This window comes from Protomyctophum parallelum (genome assembly GCF_964188405.1).
Source record: "Protomyctophum parallelum genome assembly, chromosome: 10".
Classification (NCBI taxonomy): Eukaryota; Metazoa; Chordata; class Actinopteri; order Myctophiformes; family Myctophidae; genus Protomyctophum; species Protomyctophum parallelum.
In genome coordinates this window covers 10,578,329-10,604,834 of record NC_139704.1, presented here as the reverse complement: position 1 = coordinate 10,604,834, position 26,506 = coordinate 10,578,329, and the positions used below count along the sequence as shown (strand labels likewise).

General features: G+C 42.0%; 1 protein-coding gene across 4 annotated transcripts in view; it reads left to right on the top strand.

Moving 5' to 3' along the window:
• The first annotated feature begins 569 nt into the window (after window positions 1-569).
• kcnq5a (potassium voltage-gated channel, KQT-like subfamily, member 5a) overlaps window positions 570-26,506 on the top strand; it is a 126,322-nt gene continuing 100,385 nt past the window's right edge. For all 4 annotated transcript variants that reach the window (XM_083775873.1, XM_083775874.1, XM_083775872.1 and 1 more), the window contains exon 1: window positions 570-1,078. In XM_083775873.1, the coding sequence (XP_083631999.1) occupies window positions 702-1,078 (377 nt within the window). In that variant the 5' untranslated portion in view covers window positions 570-701. The remainder of the gene's footprint in view (window positions 1,079-26,506) is intronic.

Below are 26,506 nucleotides of genomic sequence, written 5' to 3'. Positions count from 1 at the left end.
AACGCTCCTCTGCCTTTGTTGACATGTATGATAAAGTATAAGCCTAGGCAGCGGCTACTACTGCATACCGGTAGGCTACATCATGATGGAGTTGTTCCACTTCACTTGTCACTTGTTGCGGTCTGCGGAACCTGCACCGCTGCACGTTCACTCCCTAACGCAGGACAATTTGACAGACTGAAGGAAGAGAGGGGGAGAGAGACAGAGACAGAAAAGAATACCAAACGAGACGCCCATTTACCAACTTGATACCGAAAGAGCAGAGCAGACCGGGTAGTATAGTAAAGGGAAGGAAAGTGAGAGTAGGTAGGAGGGAAGGAAGGAAGGAAGGAAGGAGTGGGTGTGTGTGCCCTCCCCTCGCCTCGCCAAACGTCTGCCCGGGTAGACGGTTCACTCCTTCATAACCCAACTCTTCCCGCGCCTGGCGCAGATGGCCAAAGCGGAGCAACAAGATAGTGATATGACATGATGGTCATCTAGTTATTTTGTTCAATTTGTTCCACATTTCATTCACATAGCCGCGGCGTCTTTTACGCACGTGTGTGATTATTATTGTTGTTGTTGTTATTATTATTTTTAATAGTTTATATTGTTGTAGTCTCACAACAGGACACAATTAAAAAAAGATTGTGTCGCAAGAACACATGTGAGTGTTCACCGGACTTCCAGTGGACGGACACCTTTCCGGCGCAGGTGATGCAATGCCCCGCAATCATACGGGCGATGATACCGGCGGCAGCGGCGGCACTACGGCGGGGCTCTGGATGAAGACCTCACCGGGTCGCCGGGGTGTAGTTCATCACGACTACGGACTGAAAGATGTGGAGTCCGGGCGGAGCGCGATGATGAACAACGCGGCGGTACGACTGGGCGACGGGCTTCTCTCGCCGGGAACAACAGGTGGTGCCGTTGGAGTGGAGAGAAGAAAGCAGGGCGCCCGGCTCAGCCTTCTCGGGAAGCCGCTGACCTACAGCGCGCAGAGCGGGCGCAGGAACGCGCGGTACCGGCGGTTCCAGAACTGCCTGTATAACGTGTTGGAGAGACCGAGGGAATGGGCGTTCATCTACCATGCCTTTGTGTGAGTAGCATTATCGAACCCTTCAGTTGCCTGCACTGTAGAACTTATATCACCTGTTGCTCTTCTTGCACAAATTAAGTGCTACACATTGCAGTAGCCTATGCAAACAAGACAGTCTTTCTGTCTGTTGTCTGTCTGTCTGTCTGTCTGTCAATCAGTCAATCCATCCATCCATTTAGACCTGATGGCAATTATAAAAAAACGCCTTCAACTAAATGACAAATCCATGAAGGTATTGTTTGAGGCTGCTTGTGGAGAAATAGTGTCCGGGAGATGGAGATTGCCCATGTTGGATTGATTTACACTACATCACACTATTCAGACTAGAGTAGAAACTTATCAGTTGCACTGGGTATAATATTCACTACACAATCTGTAATAGATTTGTTGCTGATTGATTTTCAATGGGGTAGTAGGCTATCTATCTGTCTGTAGACTGTCTGTCGACCGGTTGGGTCCTTTGGTTGGTTGCGGGTTGGTTGGTTGGTTGGTTGGGTCGGTTGGTTGGAGGTCTGAGAAGAGGAAGCATAGATGACAGCGGAATGAATTGTGTGTGTGGGGGGGGGGGGGGGGGTGAGTGGTGTTTTCCCTTTTCTTTTATATACTATCTTTATTTAGCAGTTTTTATATTGTAAACATGTACACAATACAGGCCTACAACATACAAAAGACGACAGGCTTGTGTGTTTTTTGTTTGTGTTTATGCACACTGAGAATCTATACGTAACAGAGATGAAGAGAGAGGGTTATTGTGTATGTGTGTGTGACTATGTGACAGAGACATGGAGGAGATAAGAGAGAAAGTGTGTGTGTGTGTGTGTGTGTGTGTGTGTGTGTGTGTGTGTGTGTGTGTGTGTGTGTGTGTGTGTGTGATAAAGAGAGGAAAAGAGGATGTGTGCACGCGCAGGAGAGATGGAGAGTGGCTGTGAAGCAGGATGTTGATGTTTTATTTGCTCAGGAGGGACAGCTGTGGTTGACAGGGGTTAAGTCCTTACATCTGCACAGAGAAAGCCTCCCACACGACACAGACCTCAGAGCAGTGGAGCCGGACGGCAGAGACCCAGCCTCACACACACTGCACTGACCTCAGAACAGTGGAGCTGGACAACACACAGAGACGCAGCCTCCCACACTATACACTGACCCCAGGGGCTGTGTGTGTGTGTGTGTGTGTGTGTGTGTGTGTGTGTGTGTGTGTGTGTGTGTGTGTGAAAATAATAGTAAAATATAATATTGTACAATGAAGTATATAATACAGCGTTTTGTATTTAATCAGACTAATCGTTTTAGTCGATTACCGGTATCTACCTTTTTTTGTTTATAATAAAAACCCTGTTTCTGGATTAATCTATCAGTTTTGATATAAGTGAACAGGTCGGTGCCATGCATGGTTGCCTTCACCGTCAATGTGTGGACTGTGAAATGTAGCATTGTGTTAGTTCATGCAGGATCTCAACGGGCCTGAAAATTAAAACCCCAAGTCCCGAACCGACCCAAGTAATTTGAAGCCTCGAGCCCTACATGAACATAGAAAAATGAGCCCATCCCGACTCATAACCAGGAAAATAAATAATTAAACTAGTAAAGAGCACTCCTCTGAGCACAGACGTCCACCACAGCCGTGGCCATGGGCAGTGCCAATATGGGGAGTCATGATCCAAGGAATCTAGGGGGAAAGGTTTCATTGTACGACCTCGGTTCAAGAGTTAAGGGCCGTTCACACCAAGCATGATAACTATAACGATAATTATGTGAGCATCCACACTGGTGAACGATTAAATTCTGTAAACAATGACACTAAACAGTAACACACTGCACTCTCCAACTGTGTCAAAGCACACTCATATCAGAGTGCAAGAGAGAGTGATCTCTGTGGTGCTGAGAGATGCAGGCAATAGGATATATGGATAATCTTTACTCTGATTATTATTTACAGGGAGGCGAGATTGTTGTAGCCTACCTGAGGTGATGCCAGCTAGCCTACCTGTACCAGCTAGCGTAATTGTCTCCTCATCTTCGTTAACAACTAAACTTTCAGAGGGTGAATGAAACCGAAATGCATTCCAGATTTCCTTCTGATGAATTTTCATTGGCGCGTTAATAATGCTGCTCTCATTCATAAAATCGCGATGAAAGTTATACAAACTATATTGTTTAAAATGTGAATCAGCCTGTTAAAGTGCCACCATGAGGTTGATTTGAAAAGTTGGGGCAGAGGTTCTTCCATGGCGTACTGAGAGTGTGCATGCAAAGTGTCACGCTGATCGGCCCAGCCTTGCCAGATCGACCTGGGATTTGCTGTTCAAAGGTGACTCAGGCTGAAATTGAGAACTCTAGCATAGCATTCCTTAATTTAGTTTAGCATGCTGCTTGGCTAAACTTAGGAAACATCCCGACTGCTGTTGACTGTACCTTGTGATGTTTTTTTTATCCCATGATTTTGCAACCCAGTTTTTTCACTCAGTGCCAATTATCTAATCCTGGGCGCTACACTTCCTCTGGCAACCTGGGGGGGGGGGGGGCAACGGACTGACCTCATGCCTCCTTCTATACACGAGTCCAAGCTGCTTCTTTTCACCTGACAGGGGGAATTTCCCTGGCCGGACATAGCGTGTGGAAGGAACTCGTTATTCCAACCAGTTCCTTTCCCCTCCATCAGGCGCCCCGGCTGGCCAGGGGCAGGTAGTTTTGGAGACCAGGATTGCTGCATGTTTTGTTCTCCCCGTGTCAAACATGCAAACTCCACACAGAAAGACCCTTTCGCCAAATTCCTGCTTTAATAGTTTCATTAGTATACAGGGCTGTTAAATCAGTTGCTGTGTGCATTCTGTTGATGATCTACATGAGAATGGGACCCCCTTAACTCTGAGATGGAACCATAAGGGACCATTTAGTTGATGTGTACACTTTCTGAGTTGCAGACCTGTAATAGTCCATTTGGATCCTGACCCCGATTTGAGAACCACTGTGTGTGTGTGTGTGTGTGTGTGTGTGTGTGTGTGTGTGCGCGCGCACGCGCGCGCGTGCGTGCGTGCGTGCGTGCATGTGTATGTTTGTGAATTCACATGCATAAATCCAGGCTCTTGCTGTCAGTTTACATATTATTGGAGTATCTAATCTTGTATTATGCATCTTACTGCATCACAGTCTGTTTGCAACTTTGCATCTACCGGTACTGTAATCCTAAAAGGCAGTTAACTTGCAGACTCTTTATGATGTGCCTCTAATGAATAAATCAGTGAGCCTTTTGCCAAATAGAGAATGAGTCTATTGAATGAGTGCTAGCTAAGATTCAATCACTTAATGTGATGGTGTGTGTCCGGCAGACTCCGGCTAATCACGTGATTTAGACAGATGAGTTCCAACCCAAATCTGCATCATGTGCTGTGCTCTACTTTGTGGCCATTGTGTGTGTGTGTGTGTGTGTGTGTGTGTGTGTGTGTGTGTGTGTGTGTGTGTGTGTGTGTGTGTGTGTGTGTGTGTGTGTGTGTGTGTGTGTGTGTGCGTGCGTGCGTGCGTGCGTGCGTGCGTGCGTGCGTGCGTGCGTGCGTGCGTGCGTGCGTGCGTGCTTGCATGCGTGCCTAAGTGCGTGCGTGTGCACATTTAGTATGTGTGTGCAGGTATGCGTGATTGCGTGAGGAAGATGTTTGATACTGTGGCTATTAGTTGTGTGGGTGTTGGTGCGCACACATGCATCTATGCCTTGTGTAGTGAATGAGACATTTCACACAAAGACCTTCCTGTGCCTGCATGTGCAGATGACATTAAGCAAATGTCCATTCCTACTTCTGCTGACGTGTGTGTGTGCATGTGAGTGTGTCGGACAGTCACATGGCTCTCTGTGCGTCAGACATTGATTCCAGCCAGTCTTGTGCATCGACAAGTAACATATCAGCCCAGCAGACATTGCACTTTGGCCACGTAACACAACATCGTATAAATGTTCAACCTATGTCCGGTGCCTGTGCAGTCTGCATATGTTCAGCTTGTTTTGAAGATTAGAGATTCGGGCCGCCACGCAGCTCTCACATCGATGTCACACCACTGATCCGACCGATATGCCCATATATGCGTAAATCATCATTGTTAGACAGCGGCCTCTGTTGTGTCTCACATCAGTGCGTGTTACGTTTGGGGCGTTTGCCATCCACTGTCCAAACATCCTCCCGTCTCCATATTGATGACGTCGTTTTTTTGTCTAGTAGAGTGCGTTCTGACTCCATTACTTTCAGTCATAATAGGGACAAGGACAGACAGATAAGAGATCTCCATATATGGCCATATCAATTGGATCACTGGTGCAACGTAGCTGTGAGGCAGCGCAGCTTCCTCTTGTATAATTAAGTCCCATAGCCTAAAGAAGACAGAACTCCATCACAGCCCCCGGCCTACTGCCGGATCTCCTTATATGCCTATATATGGGCATTTTGGTCGGATTGGTGGTTCTGGACAACCGCCACTCCATCGGGTCCTCACAGAGCTATGTCAGAGTGTGACATCATCATATCGGTGCCAGTACCCGCCGGTGCCTGGTCAAATTAACGCTCGGAAAAGTATTTTCATGTGTTTAATTGTGTTTAATTCCTATAGTCACCAGAAATAGGCTACTATTCTAATCACTGGACTCAATGTAAATCCACAGAGCAAAATCCTCAGTGTTAATCTTACTCCATGAGTCTAATTTTAAAAGTTTACCCTCCGAGTTAAATTAACTCTGAGGACTGTGCAGAGGATAATCTGGATAATGGTATCAGCCGGATGGCTTAAATGGAAGTGTACAACTGAATGGATGGGTTTGGACTCTTCAAGTGCGTACCTGGATGGAATGTACAGGTCCCTTCTCAGGCTGCTCATTATTTCTGAGAAGGCGCTAACATTTGAGACACCCGGAGAGCATGAAAAGAGCCTCTGTGTTTAGGTTCACCAGCAGGTAGCGAGGTTGGCAGGAACCCAATGGAAAATGCTGGAAAAGGCTAAGAGAGGAAAAGACCTCGTAACTTAGATAGGACTGGTGTGTGTGTGTGTGTGTGTGTGTGTGTGTGTGTGTGTGTGTGTGTGTGTGTGTGTGTGTGTGTGTGTGTGCATAAACACTGTCATGGCGAGTTCCGGTGTGTGTACGGACACGGGTGCAGGACACAGTAACACAGTACAGACACAGCATGGGTTCTGTTGGCACACTCTCGTCAGAGTCCAGACACAGCGGAGGATGAGGAGAGAAAGAAAGGTGGGCAGAGAGAAAGACAAGCAGAGAGAGTGTGAGCATCCATAAAGATGAGAATAAAGGAAAGTTGAGAGCAGGTGAAGTAAGAAGAAAGGTGACGCAGAAAGAGAGAAAAAGAGGGAGCTGACCAGCAAATGACAAGAGCGAATCAACATGATGTCCATAAATTTGTTGTAGGGCTAATGGTCCATTGGCAGCCATAACACTGAGCGTTCTTCTGTCTATGAAACGCTGAAAGTTTACACCCATGAGATCACTGGAGTAAATTCTGTGTACATGGAAACTATGTTACTCTTACTCCCTGGTTTATAGCCACTATGCTGTGTGGCCAAAACCTGTCTTTGTATGCTGTGTTCTATGCAAAATACTGTATCAATCAAGGTACATGTTATGATGTAATAATGTTAAACTTATAGCAATACTAGAGGTTTACATCTAGATAGATAGATAGATAGATAGATACTTTATTTGTCCTTGAAATTTGTTTTGTGCACAGCAGTCATCGAGATATACATAAAACATATGGAAACAAACTGATCACACAGTACATAGACAAAAAATAAACAATGCCAACAGAAGGCTAGGACCTAGGGTTGGACACCTACGTCGCATTGCCGATCCGACCAATATGCCCATATATGGAGCTTACAGATTTTTTGTGCGACCATTGTAATGGTCACGGGTTTGCATAAGGACGCGCTGTATTGGCCAGTACACTTGTGTAAGGACGCGCTGTGATTGGCCAGTAGCCACATTGAGTGGCACTCGGGGCAAGGGCTCTCACCAGAACATTAATCTGTCCATATCAGGTTGCAAGTCGGCTAAGCGAACTTTGCAACGTTCGACACGGCAACTCGCGCGCTTTAGCTCGCTTGGTGCTGTCTCGTGGCTCAAGTTCACTTGAGACGGCGTCACTCTGTCGCGGTCTAAAACACTGTACCTTATCCCCTCCCACTGAGTAATAGTCGACTATTAGACGTCTGTCTAAAGCCGGGCTATAACTGGTCTATTATTGGCCAATTTTAATACAAGATATGCCCCTTTTGTGCTCCTATTTGGAGCTGAGTGATTTGTTTGCGCCTGAGGCCAGGATGACACATTGAGGTTTGACCTCCATATATGGGTGAAGCTGCATTGGGAACCCCTCCTACGGTTATGTCAGAGTGCCATGGTCCGCCAGATGGTAGCATTGAATGCCAGTTATAATATAGGATAGATTGTATAGGCAGCATCCTATGACTCGATTGTTTTGATGGTCCTGATTGTCACTTCAAACTGGAACATGTGACAGGGTGTGGGTGTACATGGGGAAATGGGTCCCATAGTTATTAGAGAGGATAGGTAACACCTGAATCAATTTCAGTGCTGACGACATTGGCATTCAGAAGTCATCACAATTTCATTCAGGTAATAAGGCCACCGTTTATAGCCCCAATAGGTATGTGCAGGCATGCATGCGCGCATGCTTGAACGGAGAGAGTCAAGGGAAGTGTGTGCTGATCAAATCACGCACACACAGGTATTCTGTTGACTGAGTGGACTTGTGTTAAATCATTAGTCATACGGTCCTCCGTACGTCGGAGCGGTGCTGGCTGGTTTAGCAGACTCCTGCTTGAGTGACAGGCCGCGCTTGCAGTGCACACTGCTCACACAGTGCATGCAGTGGACTGGTGCTAGTATAGGATTGGCCTGTCACAATTATTACATAATCACCAATTGCAAGATAATTATTTTTGCATAATCCATGTTAAAATCTTCTCATACATTTTCTTAATACTTGAAGTACAACTTTAGTTTTTTTCAACCAAGGTTCATGTTTTAGGTTGTTATTAGAGAAACTAAAAGGTGCGAGTGTTCCGACCGCGATATTGTGCGAAAAACTGTCCTGACATGGAGCGTCGGCCATTGCGTTGCGACGTATAGCCTGAACCAATCAAATAACCAATAAATAATAGCGTGTAGATCTCAACCAATAAAAGTGTTTGGGGCCGCGACACCTCGCTCAAATTGAGACTCTGCGAGCGCATATAGGAGGGGTGGACGACGTCTCTGCACAAATGCTCGCAGTATGTCAGGACAGTCACAATGAAAAACATGTATTTTATTTAATCGTTCGCTCGCTCTCATAGCTGGCAGTGTGGTGAGGTGTTAGCCTGGGGTTATAGGACTGGTGCATGGTGTGTGCATCATCAACAGACAGTATATGAGCACAAAACGAAGACAACTGCATCGAGCGCACACACACACACACACACACACACACACACACACACACACACACACACACACACACACACACACACACACACACACACACACACACACACACACACACACACACACACACACAGAGTAGTAATTTTGTGTGATGTGCTAATGCAGATACAAGATAATGGTTTGGATCTATGCTATAGATCTGGTAAGACATTCTGGATGGGCAGGTTGTGTACAGTATGTGTGTACTCCGTTTGTGACCGGCGTGTCTGTGCTTGTTTGTGTGTGTATTGAGTTCTAACCCCAACCCGCAGCACGCCGTCCGGCTGGCTTGGCAGTCTAGGTGCCCAGATGGTTGAGCTAACCGTCCGGGCCAGAAAGCTTATTTCTACCCCACACATGCAAACACACAGCACATCACAGATTTCTTGTCATATCTGTGGCAATGATTTGCCGGACACATTAATTCCATATGGCATTACCTCTCCCAAGTTTATCAGAGAAAGAAACAGAAAGTTGAGGGGAGAAGACGAAAGAGTTAGAGAAAAGTAAGGTACAGCACAGAGAGAGCGAAACAGAGAGAATTTGTATTTTATGTCAGTTAAGTTAGTTTTGTAACTACTTGACTGCAAAGTTACAATGTTACACATAGCTGGAGGGAATTTGTGAAAATCGTGCAGTTACAAGTTTTCGATTTTTGGCATGGTGTTGAATGAATCCAATATTAGTAGTATTCAGTATTTTAGCCGTGGCGTAAGCGCCCCCTCCAGAGATACTTCCGGGTCCTACTTTTGTGTCGCTTTTGTGTCCTCATAGAGTTATACTGTGTCCCTCCGTCTGACTAAATCTGAGACTAAAACAACCACGAAAGTGGTCTCCCAAATCTGGCTGTGACAGGCCGTCTGCCCCAAACTCTCACCATTTTATTTCATTGTGTCAACTAAATTCTCCCTTAGAGATCGTATTAATGCAAACTAGATTCAACATACTCAACCCTGCACACATTCTAAATATGCCCCCGTTACCACCCTCAATAATAATAATAATAATAGTAAAAAGATACTATATAAAGATAATAATAGTCTTTATTGTCTCCACATCATATATTTTCTTTGTCATGGACATAACATTAATAATTCTACTTAATAATTCACTTTTCAATGGACTCTGTTACTATTGGGTATGCTTAATAACATACTAAAAAAAGGGAAAGGCATAATTTTCAAGATGGCGTCCACCGTCCACGGTGGCTTAAAATTCCTATACACTGGGAGACAGAGTACATATACAGAGACATGGTGCATTTATAGATAGATGTTATTTAGCATACCTAATAGTAACAGAATCCATAGATTTTTTTATTCTATCAATTATTTGGGGTTTCAACCATATACTACTAATATTGGATTCATTGCAAACAGACTAATCAGGGCCGAGCCCTAGTCGTTTGCGATGGTTTTTGAAAACCATATGCCCATACCTAACACCATGCCAAAAATCTAAAACTTGATTGATTGATTGATCGACTTACCTCCCAGCTAACAGCTCTTTTTACACATGACCTTACTCTTATATGTCTATATCCTTAATTGTGCATATACTTCTTATTTCACACTTGCTTTGCCATGAAAATAAAGCCCCATTGAATTGAAATCAGAGGGAGTGAGAGGGTCATAGGGAGTGAGAGGGTCATATAGGGTGAAGGGAGAGAGAGAAATGGTGAAAAGAAGAGGTGTTGTGAGGTGCTGACGGTAATATGAAATTGAGAGACGGTAAGAGAGAGGGATGGAGGAAGGACTAAAAATGGTGAAGGAGGAGTACAGGAATGCAGCGAGAGAGGTACAGAGAGACATGAGAGATAGTTATGGGAGCAAAGTATCAGTGAAGATGAGAGCGAGAGAGAGAGAGAGATAGAGAGAGAGAGAGAGAGAGAGAGATAGAGAGAGATGGGGCAGAAGAGGTTAGATAATGTTGGAGGTATGTGGAGGTCGACAGAGGGGGGATTGTGTGTGTTCCAGACAGGGTGCTCTCTCCGTCACAGCACCCAGACTTATGTTATTACCATATGGACACCTCCTCCACACACACACACACACACACACACACACACACACACACACACACACACACACACACACACACACACACACACACACACACACACACACACACACACACACACACACACACACACACACACACACACACACACACACACACACACGACAGACATAGACCATAAAGTACTACTAGACTAGACTATACAATCATTCACACACATCTGCACACTTGTGCACACTGACACACTCAAGCGCAATAATTTATGCGCACACACACAGAACACAAATATGAAATTGCCATTACAAACCTTTCTCCCATGTACTTTTACTTGGTGTATTTATTCACCTACTGCCTGCCCTGCTTTCACACAATGTACATGTGGCTTGTACAGTTAGATAACCGATGGCTAATGCTTAACCACTTAAATTAAGCATCCTTATTGTGAGGAAAGCTTTCACGGAAAATTGCAGATTGACAAGCTCGTTGTGATGCGTTGTGAGGTTGCCGTTCGCCCCACCGACTTCAAATTCACCACAGGGGGTGCAGTGCTCGGTGCTGACTCGGTCGGACCCACGGTTGTCCACTGTCCAGAACCGCCGCAAAATGACCTCTGCCCGGGCTATAGGCAGGGCCCCTGCTCAGTGTCCATATATGGAGCTGGCCTATTCTGACATCATTCTGATGCCTGCAGACTCCATATTTGAGCATGCCTGACAAAGAACTCCATATATGGGCATAAAAGTGACACAGACATAATATCTGGGTGGGGCATTAATTTCCAACTTGCATCGTTCCAAGGAGGCCAGTGCCCAACGGGCACCGCTGTAGAGGCTCCAACGGGCACCGCTCTAGTATAAAAGACAATAAACAGAATAAACAACCATCAAACCAAAAGTAGCGCCCACAGTTCAACCTCCACTTTGGGTTTTACCAATAATTCCACCAATGAAAACAAGGATCCATCCATCCATCCATCTTCAACTGCTTATCCGTAGTCGGGTCGCGGGGGCAACAGCTCCACCAGAGAGCTCCAGACTTCCCTCTCCAGAGCCCCGGGGTCTCCTCCCAGTAGGACATGCCTCGAGGACCTCCCTAGGGAGACGTGCGAGAGGCATCCTAACCAGATGCCAGAACCACCTAAGCTGGCTCCTTTCCAGGCAGCGACTCTACTCCGAGTCTCTCTCGCGTGACTGAACTTCTCACCCTATCTCTAAGGGAGATGCCAGCCACCCGTCGAAGAAAACAAATTTTGGCCGCTTGTATTCTAAAACAAGGATGCAAATCAAAAGCCACAGTTTAATACAAATAACCAAAACAAACCATGGAACGATACTTTTTTCTAGTTTTAAATAAAATTGCAACTGAACAGCAATTGCATAAACACTCAGAACTTGAAACATATACCTACAATCCCAATCCGACAAATGGAAATATCTGAAGCATTCAGCTCAGCCCTATATTAGATATTCTGTGGTCATCGTTCATCCATCCATAAAAATTACATTTCCGATTAAATTCAAACTCATTTTGATTGAATAGAACAAGATGCATTCGTACATACATTTTATTCTCCAGAGTTAGAAATCCAGAGTTGGAATTCACAAACCCCTGTTGCCTATATCAAATTCTGCCTTAGCCCTTTCTCCCATACCTCCCTTACAGTTTATCTCCCTCTGAGCTTTGCTGCTGTCTGTCTTAATACAGAGTAACGTATGAAGTGGAGTGCACTCAGTAAACTCTTAAAGGTTAACATTTTCTGTGCACGTTTATTTTTCAAAGAAGAAAAAGACTCATTTAGCTCAAAGGGTTTGAGCGAGGACATGAAGTGTAATCAAGGGTCGTCTAGTCAGAGTTGGAACTGCTGCTGAAATTGGAACCAGGAGAGTTAACAAGGGGCTCCTTCCCTAATCCGTTGAGATTAAACTGGAATCAGTCCCAATACTCTTTTCTTTTCTTTTTTTTTATTATTATTTATTATTATTATTATTTTGCACACACACTCCCTGGATGCCAACAATGACATTTTCCAGAATGGCCTGTTATAGCGCCACCAGGAGGCCGACTTTTGAAAAGAACACTTTTTGATATTACTCCTCCAGATTCTGTCCAAAAATTCCCGCAAATCGTTACACACTATCTCTATAGTTATGTGTTCAAGACGGATCCTGTCCGATATTTCAGATTCCATCCTAATTGGCTAAGATTGGCTTTCAAAGTTTGCAGGATTGGCCCGTTTTGAACAAAAAGCCTCAAATCATGGAATGTGGAATTTACTTCTCTTTAATTCACAGACTTGCTGAGGAATATATCCCACCCTTTTCACATTGGCCTGTTATAGCGCCACCAGGAGGCCACAACCTGACCTGCCCTGGTGGAGACCTGTGCCCCGAGGGGCACTTTTTCTAGTTAGTGTTTGGTTTAACTCATAACTAAGTGGACACACCATTTGGTATAATGATTGAACTGTACAAATGGATTTGGTTCACTCACAGAGTTAAAAGAAGAGTTGTGTGTAGGACAGATGAGAGGCTAGCTCTCTTTAGCAGTCTGGAGACACCGTAGAAAAGACTATTTATAGGCAGCTGGGTATCTAGTATTTTTGGTATCGGGCGGGACAATAACTGAATGTGATGAATATGGATGAATGAATGACACCCCTGTTTGAGACCTTCACATTTCTGACTCCCGAATCGCAGTGTACAGGAATGTCTCTCTCTCTCTCTCTCTCTCTCAGACGCACGCACCCACGCATGCACACACGCACGCACGCATGCACACACACACGCACGCACGCACGCACGCACGCGCGCACACACACAGACACACACACACACACACACACACACACACACACACACACACACACACACACACACACACACACACACACACACACACACACACACACACACACACACACACATTCAGTTAGTTATTCTTTTGGCTCCAGAAGGCTTAAACTGTGAAAACACAACCTCATTCTGCATTAGCAATGGACTGCAAAGGAATAGGACCAAAGGCTGCACACACACACACACACACACACACACACACACACACACACACACACGTCACACCGCGGGATAAACCAGGAAAGAAAAAAATCTGTGTGTGTGTGTGTGTGTGTGTGTGTGTGTGTGTGAGAGAGAAAGACTGAGACTGACATACACAGAGACAAATATATAGTAGAGAGAGATAGAAGTTTTTATAAATTGTGGGATAAACAAGAGGCATGCACGCACCCACACACACACACACACACACACACACACACACACACACACACACACACACACACACACACACACACACACACACACACACACACACATACTGTACACACTACACACATATACTGTACACTACACACAGACATAGACCATATAGTATACTACAAGTAAGACGCGCAAACGCGGGAAGCGAACGCAGCTCGTAAATGGCAATAACAACAATTAGAATAAATTACATACTTTTTTAATATTTTTAAAGTTCTCTTTTTGTGTTTTTGTAAGATTTTATTTTGAAGTTAAGTTTTTTGAAGTTAAGTGTTTTTGTTTTTTTAAGTTAAGTTTTTTTAAGTTAAGTGTTTTTAAAGGTTTTTTTTAAGTTAAGTTTTTTTTAAAGTTAAGTTGTGTGTGTGCGCGTGTGTGTGTGTGTGAGTGCGTGGGTGTGTTTTGTGTGATACAGCTGCGCCCTCTGGTGGCGGGCGGGTGGTGTAACAGCGGGACAGACACACACACAGACATGATCTGCAGGGTCTCATAGTAAGTGCTGAGTGCGTTCGCAACTAGACTATACACACTATTCACACACATCTGCACTCATACCACCTCCTTATCATCATAATCATTATGTCTACTCATCTGTTTCACACTCAATTTTTCCATCTGACTCACGTGACACACAGCAAGAAATCATCTGCTCACGCAGACACGCACACACAACATTTCGGCGAAACAGATGACACACTCATGTCATCTGACACACAATCCTCAGCGTTATTGGTCCATTTGCTCGATTTGGTCCGTTCCACTCGGTGCACAGTGAGGGGTCCTACCGCGCAGACTGGGCTCAGGTTTCCAGGGGGAGAACTTAGAAGAGGGCACCGCTCTTGATGGCCTTTCGCACAACAAATGGAAAAATTAGACGCGCATCAATCACTTTCATTAACAACACACAAGGAACACATGTGGTTGAATTCCTCTCCCTGCTGCACTTCAAAGTAACCCAACGCTCCAACGCCTGCTTCAGCACCACAGAACCAGCTTTAAAGACGCTGCGCTGATTCACAACAGACTCATTGAAAAGCAGTGTTGTGTGTGTGTGTGTGTGTGTGTGTGTGTGTGTGTGTGTGTGTGTGTGTGTGTGTGCGTGTGCATGCGTGCGTGCAAGAGAGCGAGATTGTGTGTGAGTGTAAGTTTGTGTGGGAGAGAATGGGAGAGACACTGAAACATGACGAGAATGTGTGTGTGTGTGTGTGTGTGTGTGTGTGTGTGTGTGTGTGTGTGTGTGTGTGTGTTCTGAACAGCGCTAGCAGTAGAGGGAGTGAGAGAGAGGGAGTGAGAGAGAGAGAGAGAGGGGGAGAGAGAGAGAGAGGGAGAGATGAGAAAAAAACCCTAAAAAAAAAGAAGACTTAAAACTCACTAACTCACACACAGCTGTTTATTAATGGTTGATTTATCTGCAACAATGACTTTGAACTGACAAGTGTTGATGTTTGAGATTGTGTTTGTTCACTCATAGGGCTGGCTGCCAGCGGCGGCTGTGGATGAGGAGGTAGAGCAGCGGCCGTCTGGGAGCTGTAAGGTTCCCGGTTCGATCCCTGGCTCTTCCTGGAGCTGTGTCAAAGTGTCCTTGAGCGACACACTGAACCCTTAACCGCTCCAGATAGGGGTGGTTCCTTGCATGGTTGCCTCGGGGACCGCAGGCGTTATGTTATCAAAAGAAAAGAAAAAAAGCCTGGGCGAGCAAAGCCAGGAAATGTGGCATATAAGTGGGAGTGAACCTTGTATTTCGCTAACCAATAACGTTGCAGAGGGGTGTCGCTCCAAATTTGGTGACATCAGTGTTCTCCGCTGTGTTCTAGGCGGGGAGGGGATGGGGAGGAGGAGGGTCCCCCGGCTTCTTCGCCGGAAAATTTGAATTGCCCTCTAGACCAGAAATCACACTGGCTGGAGCAGGCTACCCAGGCGAAAAATAAATATATTTATTCCATACTTAAGTACACTTTTAGCACAGAAAGTATGTTAAATATATGCTTGTAGTGTCTCTAATCATATTAATAGTACATTTTTGTTAAATATAATATAAGTGAACATAAATTAATTTGTGATTTAGCACATTTGTGATAAGTTTACTAAATGAGAAATATATTTCAAATAGTACTTAAATACATATAATCACAAATACATTTGTGATGATTATATTTTAAGTACTTTATCAATATATTCACAACAAGTTCTCCTGAACATGCATTTATTGTAAGATGTACTTTAATTATAATAATTAAAAATACATTTGTGATTATTATATTTTAAGCACTTTATCAATATATTCATAGCAAGTTCTACTGAACATGCATTTATTGTAAGATGTACTTTAAATATAATAATTAAAAATACATTGGTGATTATTATATTTTAAGTCCATTAGCAATATATTCATAGCAAGTTCTCCTGAACATGCATTTATTGTAAGATGTACTTTAATTATAATAATAAAAAATACATTTGTGATTATTATATTTTAAGTCCATTAGCAATATATTCATAGCAAGTTCTCCTGAATATGCATTTATTGTAAGATGTACTTTAATATAATAATTAAAAATACATTTGTGATTATTATATTTTAAGCACTTTATCAATATATTCATAGCAAGTTCTACTGAACATGCATTTATTGTAAGATGTACTTTAATTATAATAATAAAAAATACATTTGTGATTATTATATTTTAAGCACTTTATCAATATATTCATAGCAAGTTCTACTGAACATGCATTTATTGTAAGATGTACTTTAAATATAATAATTAAAAATACATTGGTGATTATTATATTTTAAGTCCATTAGCAATATATTCATAGCAAGTTCTCCTGAACATGCATTTATTGTAAGATGTACTTTAATTATAATAATAAAAAATACATTTGTGATTATTATATTTTAAGTCCATTAGCAATATATTCATAGCAAGTTCTCCTGAACATGCATTTATTGTAAGATGTACTTTAATATAATAATTAAAAATACATTTGTGATTATTATAGTTTAAGTCCATTAGCAATATATTCATAGCAAGTTCTCCTGAACATGCATTTATTGTAAGATGTACTTTAAATATAATAATTAAAAATACATTGGTGATTATTATATTTTAAGTCCATTAGCAATATATTCATAGCAAGTTCTCCTGAACATGCATTTATTGTAAGATGTACTTTAATATAATAATTAAAAATACATTTGTGATTATTATAGTTTAAGTCCATTAGCAATATATTCATAGCGAGTTCTCCTGAACATGCATTTATTGTAAGATGTACTTTAATATAATAATTAAAAATATATTTGTAGATTGTATTTTTAAATGCACTCTTAGCATATTTTAAGTAAATATATTTGTAGATTGTATTTTTAATACATTATAAATACAATACAAGTCTAAACTTTCAGTATATTAAGTTTAAGTATATTAAGTACTAATGTGCTATAAATACTGCCAGGTGAAATGGGAGTGGCTAGAGGAAGTCCATTTCCCAGCATACACTGGGGCGCCAAGGACCGTGTGTTATTGTTCTTATTTGTGTTATTATTTGAATATTAGAATGTATACTGGAGTTATGTTATGGGTAATTGTGTTTAGGGTTTTGTTGTGGAGTTATTTGGTGATTTATGTTGTTTTATGTGATTTGTTAGTAAAACCATGAATCTAAATGTCTGTTGGTTTAGTCAGTCTCTCTCCCCTTTTCCCATTCATATGTATAGTAACATGGTTGCTCCAATTAAGAGTTATATATGCAAATGTATACTTTTCCGAAGTATATATATAATATATATATACTTTGGAAAAGTATAAATTTGCATATATTTGCATATATATTATATATAATGCTTCAATTTTATTTGGAGTAAAAAAGTCATTAATTTGAAGTATACTTGTATTAGTTTCAAGTATACTATCAAATATATTTTAAGCGCATTAGTTTGTAATGTTATTATATTAACACATTGGTAGTATATTTTAAATGTATTTATTTAATACTTGATATACACTTATAATACACTATAAAAATACACTATAAATATAATATAAGTATGCTTTTCACTCATCGGAAAAAGTATACTTGGGATACTGGAAGTATATTTTCAATTTAACACTATTTTTTGTCACAAAAGGGTTAAAAAGTATAGAAAAAATATATTTAAGATATGTTTAAGTAGATCTGATAGTGTATTCGAGATAACAAAGTATATTTTAAGCACATTAGTTCATAATGTCATTATATTAACACATTGGTAGTATATTTTAAATGCATTTATTTAATACTTGATATACACTCGATATATTCGAAAATACACTATAAATATAATATAAGTATGCTTTTCAAAAGTATACTTGGGATACTGGAAGTATATTTTCAATTTAACACTATTTTTTTGGTCACAAAAGGGTTAAAAAGTATAGAAAAAATATATTTAAGATATGTTTTAGCACATCTTAAGTGCAACTTAAGTATAAAAAGTACAACTTAAGTAGTTTCAAAATAGCACAATTTAAATTCAAATAGTTTCAAGTACAAATAAGTACATTTAGTATACTTTAAAAAAGTATACTAAATATATTTATTTTTCGCCTGGGTACCTCTGCCGTTGCTGTGCAATTGGGTGAATGTAATGCATATTGTGAAGCATTTGTTTTTTAGAGGGGGGATTCATTTTTACACTTTCAGAGTAAATCAACACTCACGATTTAGCTGCGTGCGTGGAGTGCGTGTTTATATGTTGTGCTTTGTTAAATGTCAGCTCCATCCACTTCTACATGGAGTTGTTTGGAAAAACACAAGGTCAAATGCAGCACTGCTCTCTCCACATAATGTCAGGCTGTCTAACAGTCCATTCTCTCTATTCACTCACTTCACTCTCTTTCTATCTCTCTAAATATTCTACACCCACTCTTTTCCATCACTCATGTACTGACACACACGCACGCACACACACACACACACACACGCACACACACACACACACACACACACACACACACACACACACACACACACACACACACACACACACACACACACACTAATGAAGCACTCCATCAACTCCTCTCTTGTAGAAAGCAGAGCAGTGTTTTGCCCATTTAGCAGAGGTCAGAGTCAGTCACCACAGCTACAGTATAGTGCTTCCACAATGGCAAAATAAACAAAATACAAAAAACAACAATGGTGCAATCAAATGAAAATTATAAGAAAATGTTCATAGCGACCATATCAATGTTGTACGATTTATCAATGTTATGAAACTAATTTCCACGGCCTTCGTATTGAGAAAGATATTACGATAAGATGATGACATCCTACCCATTTCCCCGTTAATGGCTTTGTTTTTTGTTTTTCCTAAGTCATTAAAACGTTAACAAATTTAGCTGAGTAATTGAGTCAATGTTGGTTAAACATAATTGCATGGTTAATAAGTTATGGACGTTTTGATTACATTCTACAGGGACTATTTTCAGCTTGTCTTGAAACAAATCAATCCATGCTCATTGCTTAACCACTGGAGCCCTGTCATCCATATACAGTACCTAGAGCATAGCAGTGACCGTGGTTCATTCTTTCCATAGAGATTTACAAAAATATTTATATCAATTATTTTAAGCCTATAGAATCCAGCCATCCAGGATCCTGGTGACCATAAAACCTTTGATTCTGTGAGTAAAAAAATAAATGATATGATATACTACATTTAAAGGAGAGTTTCGCCCTAAAACTGTTTTATTACCTTTAGCTGTCATCCTACAGTCCTTTAAAGACGTGCAGAGGTCCTTTCCTGGCTTCTCCCCCAGACTCCTATAATCCATTTTCAATGGATTTTTCAGCAAATACCCTTTGCTTTGTATAGCGGTTTTCATTTTTCTTTCTTCACAGAATCAAAGGTGTAAGGTATTATTGGTCATGATTGAATCACCAGGATCCTGGATGTCTTGATTCTAGGCTTAGAATAATTGATATATTTTTGTAAATCTCTATGGGAAAAATGAATGGCAGATTTTTCATTGTGGCCAGAAAACCACTGCTATGCTCTATTCTGGGCAGGTATATGCAAACATTTGCAGAAAATTGCAGATCTACAAGCACACAAGTGAACTTGTAGATCGGCTATTTTCGGCAACGTGATTTGTGTGTGCTTTGCGATTTGTGTGTGCAGCCCTACAAAGCCAGAATGCAATAAAGTGTTGCTCCCCAAAATCACGAAGGCTATTAGTAATTTGACCTTTGGGATGGATCACAGGGGGATCCCTGTCAACAAAGTATAGGGTTTAAGTGGTCAAAAAATACTTTAAAACACGATTAAATGTATTTGACAGAAATACATTTCATTTTCATGCACGTTCCAAGTCCTTCCAAGTAGATTTTCATATACCATATTTAAATTAACTGACTGAATGCTATCTGAAATCTGAATGCTATCACTTCCTTGCAAAAACAAACTAGTCTCTGTTTCTAAAAGAAGGGTACTGTACATGCACCTCTAGGGATACAAGGAGGTACTGTACTTATAGAGGTAATATTATAGTGGAAAATGGAAGAATTTATTCTAATATTATGTTTAATGATAAAATCTTCATAAACATTGTGTGAACCTGCTGAGCTGCAAAGTGTTAAACCAAATGAAATCCACAACTTAACTAGCAAACTGTTAATGAATAGCAGCAAAGCTTGAATCACTGAAAGGTTATGGCCACATAAATCTGCTCAGGAGGAGGCACTAATTGCATCTCCTTCATTCCATTTCTTATTTTGTGATGTTATTCATCAAAAGGTGAAAAAAATTGCATCTTGCAAAATATTGTACTTGGGCAAAGTTGTAGACAACTTGGATTCAGAAGTGAGGGAAAAGGGGCCCTGAAGTCAAACGACTTTGAGAACCACTGCTTTGGAAAATGGTGGGCAGTAATCAAATCAAATTGTCAAGTATAGTATAGTAGTCGTTGTAACTGAGATTCCCTGTACTTGCAGGAAGCTGTCAGTGAAGTATATAGGGGCTCCAATTTAAGGCGACCTTATAGTTAAAGGATCTGTATCTTTCCTTAGGCGCTAGGGGGAGGGAGCTGTGTGATCTAGTCAGTTAGCTTGAGCACAGTAACTAAGTACCTCCTTCTTGTATAATTCCAAAATACATACTTACAGTATGAGATACTTGGTTATAGTATTAAACACTTGCTTGTAGTATTATTGCTGAATACTAAGTGCCATTTGTAGTCAATGGACTAATCATGACAGACCACCTGTACGGTCCTTTAAGGGAGCTAATAACACCCACCCAGTGTACTCCTATTGGTCTGTTGAGTTGTCAGTCGAAATGTCAACAGGAAGTGCAGAGGTGGTGTTGACTGACTTTGATCAATTATATAATATATTCACTGCCTCGTATTGTCTCTTGTCAAAATGGCACCAGAGTGTAAGAGGGAACAGAAATCCCACCAGAACTCTTCTTATACGAGCTTATCCAAGAACATTGTCTAGCCTGTTACTTAATTTATCCATTTGCAACTCAAGGAGTGTACACATGTAACCAACTTCACCTGACTGGAACCTGGCAGTGGGATGACTTCAGGCCCAGTGAAACTGAAACGTCCCGTTTGGACTGTGTGAAATGATGTTTTGGGATGATGCTGAAATAACAGATGAGAAAGAGGGATGCACATTGGAACTAAAACGCCCCCACTGGACTGTGTGATGTTACAGATGACAACTAGAAAAAGTGCCCTTCTGGGCACAGGTCTCCACCAGGATAGGAATGTAGGACATCTGTTTGAAACTGAGCACTCCTGTGAACTTTGGAAGCCAATCTTAACCAATCAGGATGGAGTCTGAGAAATCTGAAAGACCGGTTTCGTTGAATGGCTCTAGAGAGACTGTGTACCAATTTGCGTGATGTTTGGACAAAATCTGTACGTGTACTGTGCAAAAACTTGTTTTGCACAAAGCGGCCTCCTGGTGGCGCTATAACAGGCCGTTCTGGAAAGTTTGGGGCAGAGGTTCATCGTTGGCATCCAGGGAGTGTGTGTGCAAAATTTGGCATCGACCAGGTTGACGGTGGCCGAGATTAGCTGCTCACGGACACACACACACACGGACGGACGGCCTGGTGGAGACAATGAGGGATGTACACTGGAACTGAGACGCCCCCCGCTGGACATTATAGAGGGGAAGGAGGGAACATGTGATATTGATGTGTCCGGGGAGAAAGAGGAGAGAACAGAGTGGTCGGGAGGTGTGAGTGAAGCTGTGAAGGTAGGACACAAGCTGCACAGAGTTACACAAAGATGAATGGCATTATGTTCTGATTCAACAGCGAAAGTCATATGATGTTATTCTTCACATCTATTATGAAATTAGATGAAGGAAATGGGAAATGGAGTGGGTAGGTGGCTGGCTGTGCAAAGCTCTTTGGTGGGTGGTGGATTCACAGTATGGTATTTTTGTGGAGTAGAAAGGAATTATGTGGTTTGGGAAGGTGGAAGTGGATGGATGGAAAGTAGTACTGTACAAGAGGGGTCTATGCAGATTGTTATAGTAAACCAAACTGGGTGTGTGGCACTTTTCACTAGCAGTGTGCTAGCTGTCACTTGCTGGTGAGCGAATGATAGAATAAAAATATCTTCTCCAGAACTTTCCTCATAGTCAATTAGTGATTGTGGCATACTTGCCTATTGTACAGGTTAATGTTCAGAATGACCCATGCTTGTTGTTGAGACTTGAGTGGTGAGGTCAGAATGTGAAATTACTGGGTGAGGTGTTTTGTGCCAACTATATGTCTAAGTGCCAGTTTGGTGTGGATGAGTATAGGTCTGCTCTGTGCTCAGAATGGGTGGGGATGTGTTTGGGCGGCTCTGCTAAGGGCCGATTCATACTCCTATTTTACAGCTGTTTCGGCACTGTAGTGCCGAAATGATTTCGGCTCGTCAGAAATTTTCAGTAGCACCGAAGAGCCGACTTTAGGACGGTACCCGCCCCCCCCGAACCTCAAATGACGTCACATTGTAGGCTCTACAGCGCCAAACCGACTTTTATTCGGCTCTAAAATAGGAGTATGAATCGGCCCTTAGCCTTCTGGAGGTGTCGCACATGTAGTGGCCCAAATGTCGCAATAGGACCCCATTGTCATATCCACTCCCAATCTCCCCGCTGTACACCTTTATGCCAACAACCAAGCCTGGTTAGCAGGCGCGTAGCATGGATCAAATGATTGACTGGGCAAATTAGCCCATCATGAACCCACTCATGCATAGTACGACAACGGCAGGCCCAGTTATAATATAAAATACTCTGGAGTGCCAATCCACCCCTATCTTTGGGAAGTTGTAACGTCCTCATACTCTGTCTAGGTTTTTTACCATCCATATTTTGAAAGGTCCCTTTCAATTTCCTTAATTACTTTCTTGGTAATGTATAGGGGTAACATTTAACATCTGGCTTTTGTTTTTAGTGGCTAAGGTTACAATCGGCACTCATGACTCTGGAGTTATCACAGGTATTTATGGTCTCCAGCTTTGATTGGCGGAAACATGACACGTGGGTAGTGGTTAGACATGCTTATTTTTTCTCTTTGTCAAGCATTCAGAAAGCAATATTCATATTTGTTACAATATTATATTACTATTTGTCATATGTATTTGAAAATGAGAGCTACCACACTCATATTTATTTAGTCTCTTTCTTAGTTAAACTTTGTTGGTTTTAGCAGCCATTGTGGAAAGGAAACACAATGACTTCCTCCCAAGCTTTCAAGGTATCGATAGAGCGATATCGATAGTGATAGTGATAGTCAAACTGAGCTCAACATTTGTATCCTTAACCAATGGCTTTGTTTACAGTTTCTATGGGGAGATAACAACATTATTACGTGTAACCTTTAGCTGTAACTACTCCAAACAACCACGTAATGTTTCAGCATGCAAGATGACTGTTGGAGTCACAATACTGTAAATTGGATACGACACAGATTTCATCACATAAAATGGGATGGAATGCATACAATTATGCATAAAATGATGTCTATTGACCCTTGTGTTCACTCCACGAGAATATCAAAAAATATGTTTTGTCTTTAGCACAGACAAATAGCGCCCTACCCTTCTTTTTCTTTGACCTCCCAGGCTCTACAAGCTAATGTTCAAATGAAAGGCATGTTCATGATGTTCATCTACTGGATATGGGAAAGGACTCAGTTATTTTTGATTAGCGCCTAATCAGGAACTAATCAAGACCTCAGCGTCCCCACGACTGGAGCTAAGAACCACTGGTACTGGTACATTACAGCCCTCATCAGTTTAGTTTAGTTTAGTTTATTGGATGGTAGAGCGGAGGGTAGAGCGGCTTCCCAGTTCGATCCTGGGCTCCCCCAGAGTTAGGGTCCTTGAGCAATAACTTATTGCTCCCGATGTGCGGGTTGGTGCCTTGCATGGTTTCCCCCGCCATCGGTGTATGAATTTGTGTGTGAATGGGTGAATGTAATGCACAATCTATGTAAAGCGCTTTTGAATAAAGCGCTACATAAATGCACCATTTAACATTTATATCAGTCGTTTTTATGGACTGACTGAAGTGCTTGCAGTCATTATTCTGCAGTCTTTTACTTACTGGTAATTGTCCAGTACAGGACAGGCACCCACACAGAAATTAATGGTTTGTTTTACTCGTACGTGAAATTTGTCCTTTACACGTCCCAAATGTTAGCAGCAGTGGGATATTACCAATAATACAGCACCTGGGGAGCAGTTAGTAATCTGACTCGACCAGATAGGGGCGGTATTGAGTCACAAGTTCATACTACAGCCACCATCTGGGCTCACTCAGGGATCCCGGCCGGGCCGGACCAATCAGCGGCAGCTATGGGCAGGCAGTGTGACGCCATCGAGAAGCACCTTAAAAATGGAAAATCGTCTTCTATTCTTGAAAGCAAGCGAAGACATGACCTACACACGATATAAGTGAATGGATTCTAAAAAGTGTTCTAATTCTAAATCAAATTCTATCAGGCGTTCGTTAACACTTTTGTCGTTCGTGGGGGTTGTTTACTTTCCTTCTGGGGCAGCTACTATACGTCATGTAGACACGTCAATATGATTGACAGACGGTCCCATCCAATCACCTGCCAAGTAACTTGAAAAAATGGTAGTTCTTCAGGTCCATGCCTTCTCTGAAGTTCTCTCTGAAAAAGAGAATTTTAGACAAGGCATGGACCTGAACAACTAAATATTCACAAAATAAGGCCTATAGCGACATGTACATACTATATACCGTATGAAACAGAAGACTCTCTGCTTTCATAAGAAAAAAACTAATACTGTAATAATAATAAAAATCACACCCCTGTGAAGTGAGCAGTGCAATGTTGCACTGCTCACTTCACAACATTGCACTGCTCACTTCACAGGGGTGTGATTTTTATTATTATTACAAGGCATGGATTCAACTGCATTCAATAGCCTACTGACAAACTGTACATGGGATCAATGTGTATTTGTTTTCCTCCTAAAAGTAGACATTTAGGGCTTTCATTCAGTGTGTAGTATGTATATGATAATAATTTATTTATGTTTATTTTTATATCTGCCTGTCAATCTCTGTGACTTTAAACCTTTATAACTCACTATGATGATAACTTCATGATGATGATGATGATGATTATGCGCACATATCTGATCATTGTCTCAATCACAGTAACAGGGGGGGCAACCAAAGTCTTGATCAGTGTAGGCTACCTTCCACCGATCGTTTCAGAACGATAGTATAACGGTGAGACTTGTTACTGGATCGGTGAGTTTAGTGGTTGACATGTCTGGACATGTTTGGGCAAAGAAGCACAGAAGCACGTATCAGCGATGGAAAAGAGATTCATCCACGGTATGAGAGACGCTAAGCCCGGCTTAATGACAACTCTGGCTTCCGCAGTTTAGGATGCACATGTGTATTCGTTATACATTACAAACGGGTCGATGACGTCCCAGACGCCTTCATTACGGTCTTATCACTGCAATTATAATGAATAAAAAGGTTAAAATCACACAACCGATAGAGATGGCTGCATTGGCTGGCGAAGACGCTATGGCGATCTCCAACAAAAGACATTTAAAGCGACCAGTTGATCATGGCGGTCCCGACTCCGTGTGTGTTGAAAACGTTATGAAATGCCGATCGTTGCAGATTATTCTTGGTTTATATACGGGCAGAGGGCAAATCGATCCTTACACGGCTGCGTTATATCTTTTTCCGAGAATGAGAGAGCCGAGAGGTGCAGGCAGTTGAACACAGTGGCAGTGGGGGGGCACTGCAAATACGATCCGACTGACGGAGAACACCCCCACAATGCTTCCTCGGGAGAAACCATGTAGAAACAGGAGGGGAGGGGGAATCGAGTGTATTCACACACACTAGAGCATGGGTACGTCCATTTTAGATCCCCTGACATCTGCGTTGGTCTATGCCGTGCAGGCCGCCTCCATTACGTCGTAATGGATGCCGCCTGCCCGCATAGACCAGACCTCTTTTCAGGAGGGGGGGGCTTTTAACTCCCGGATCACATACCGGATCTTTGTAGAGCCGATCGGTGTTACTTTATATGTTGTCCGGGCGCGTATAAAGATGAAGTACAGTAATCAATAAAAAAAACATAAAAACGTATAGATACGCTATGCG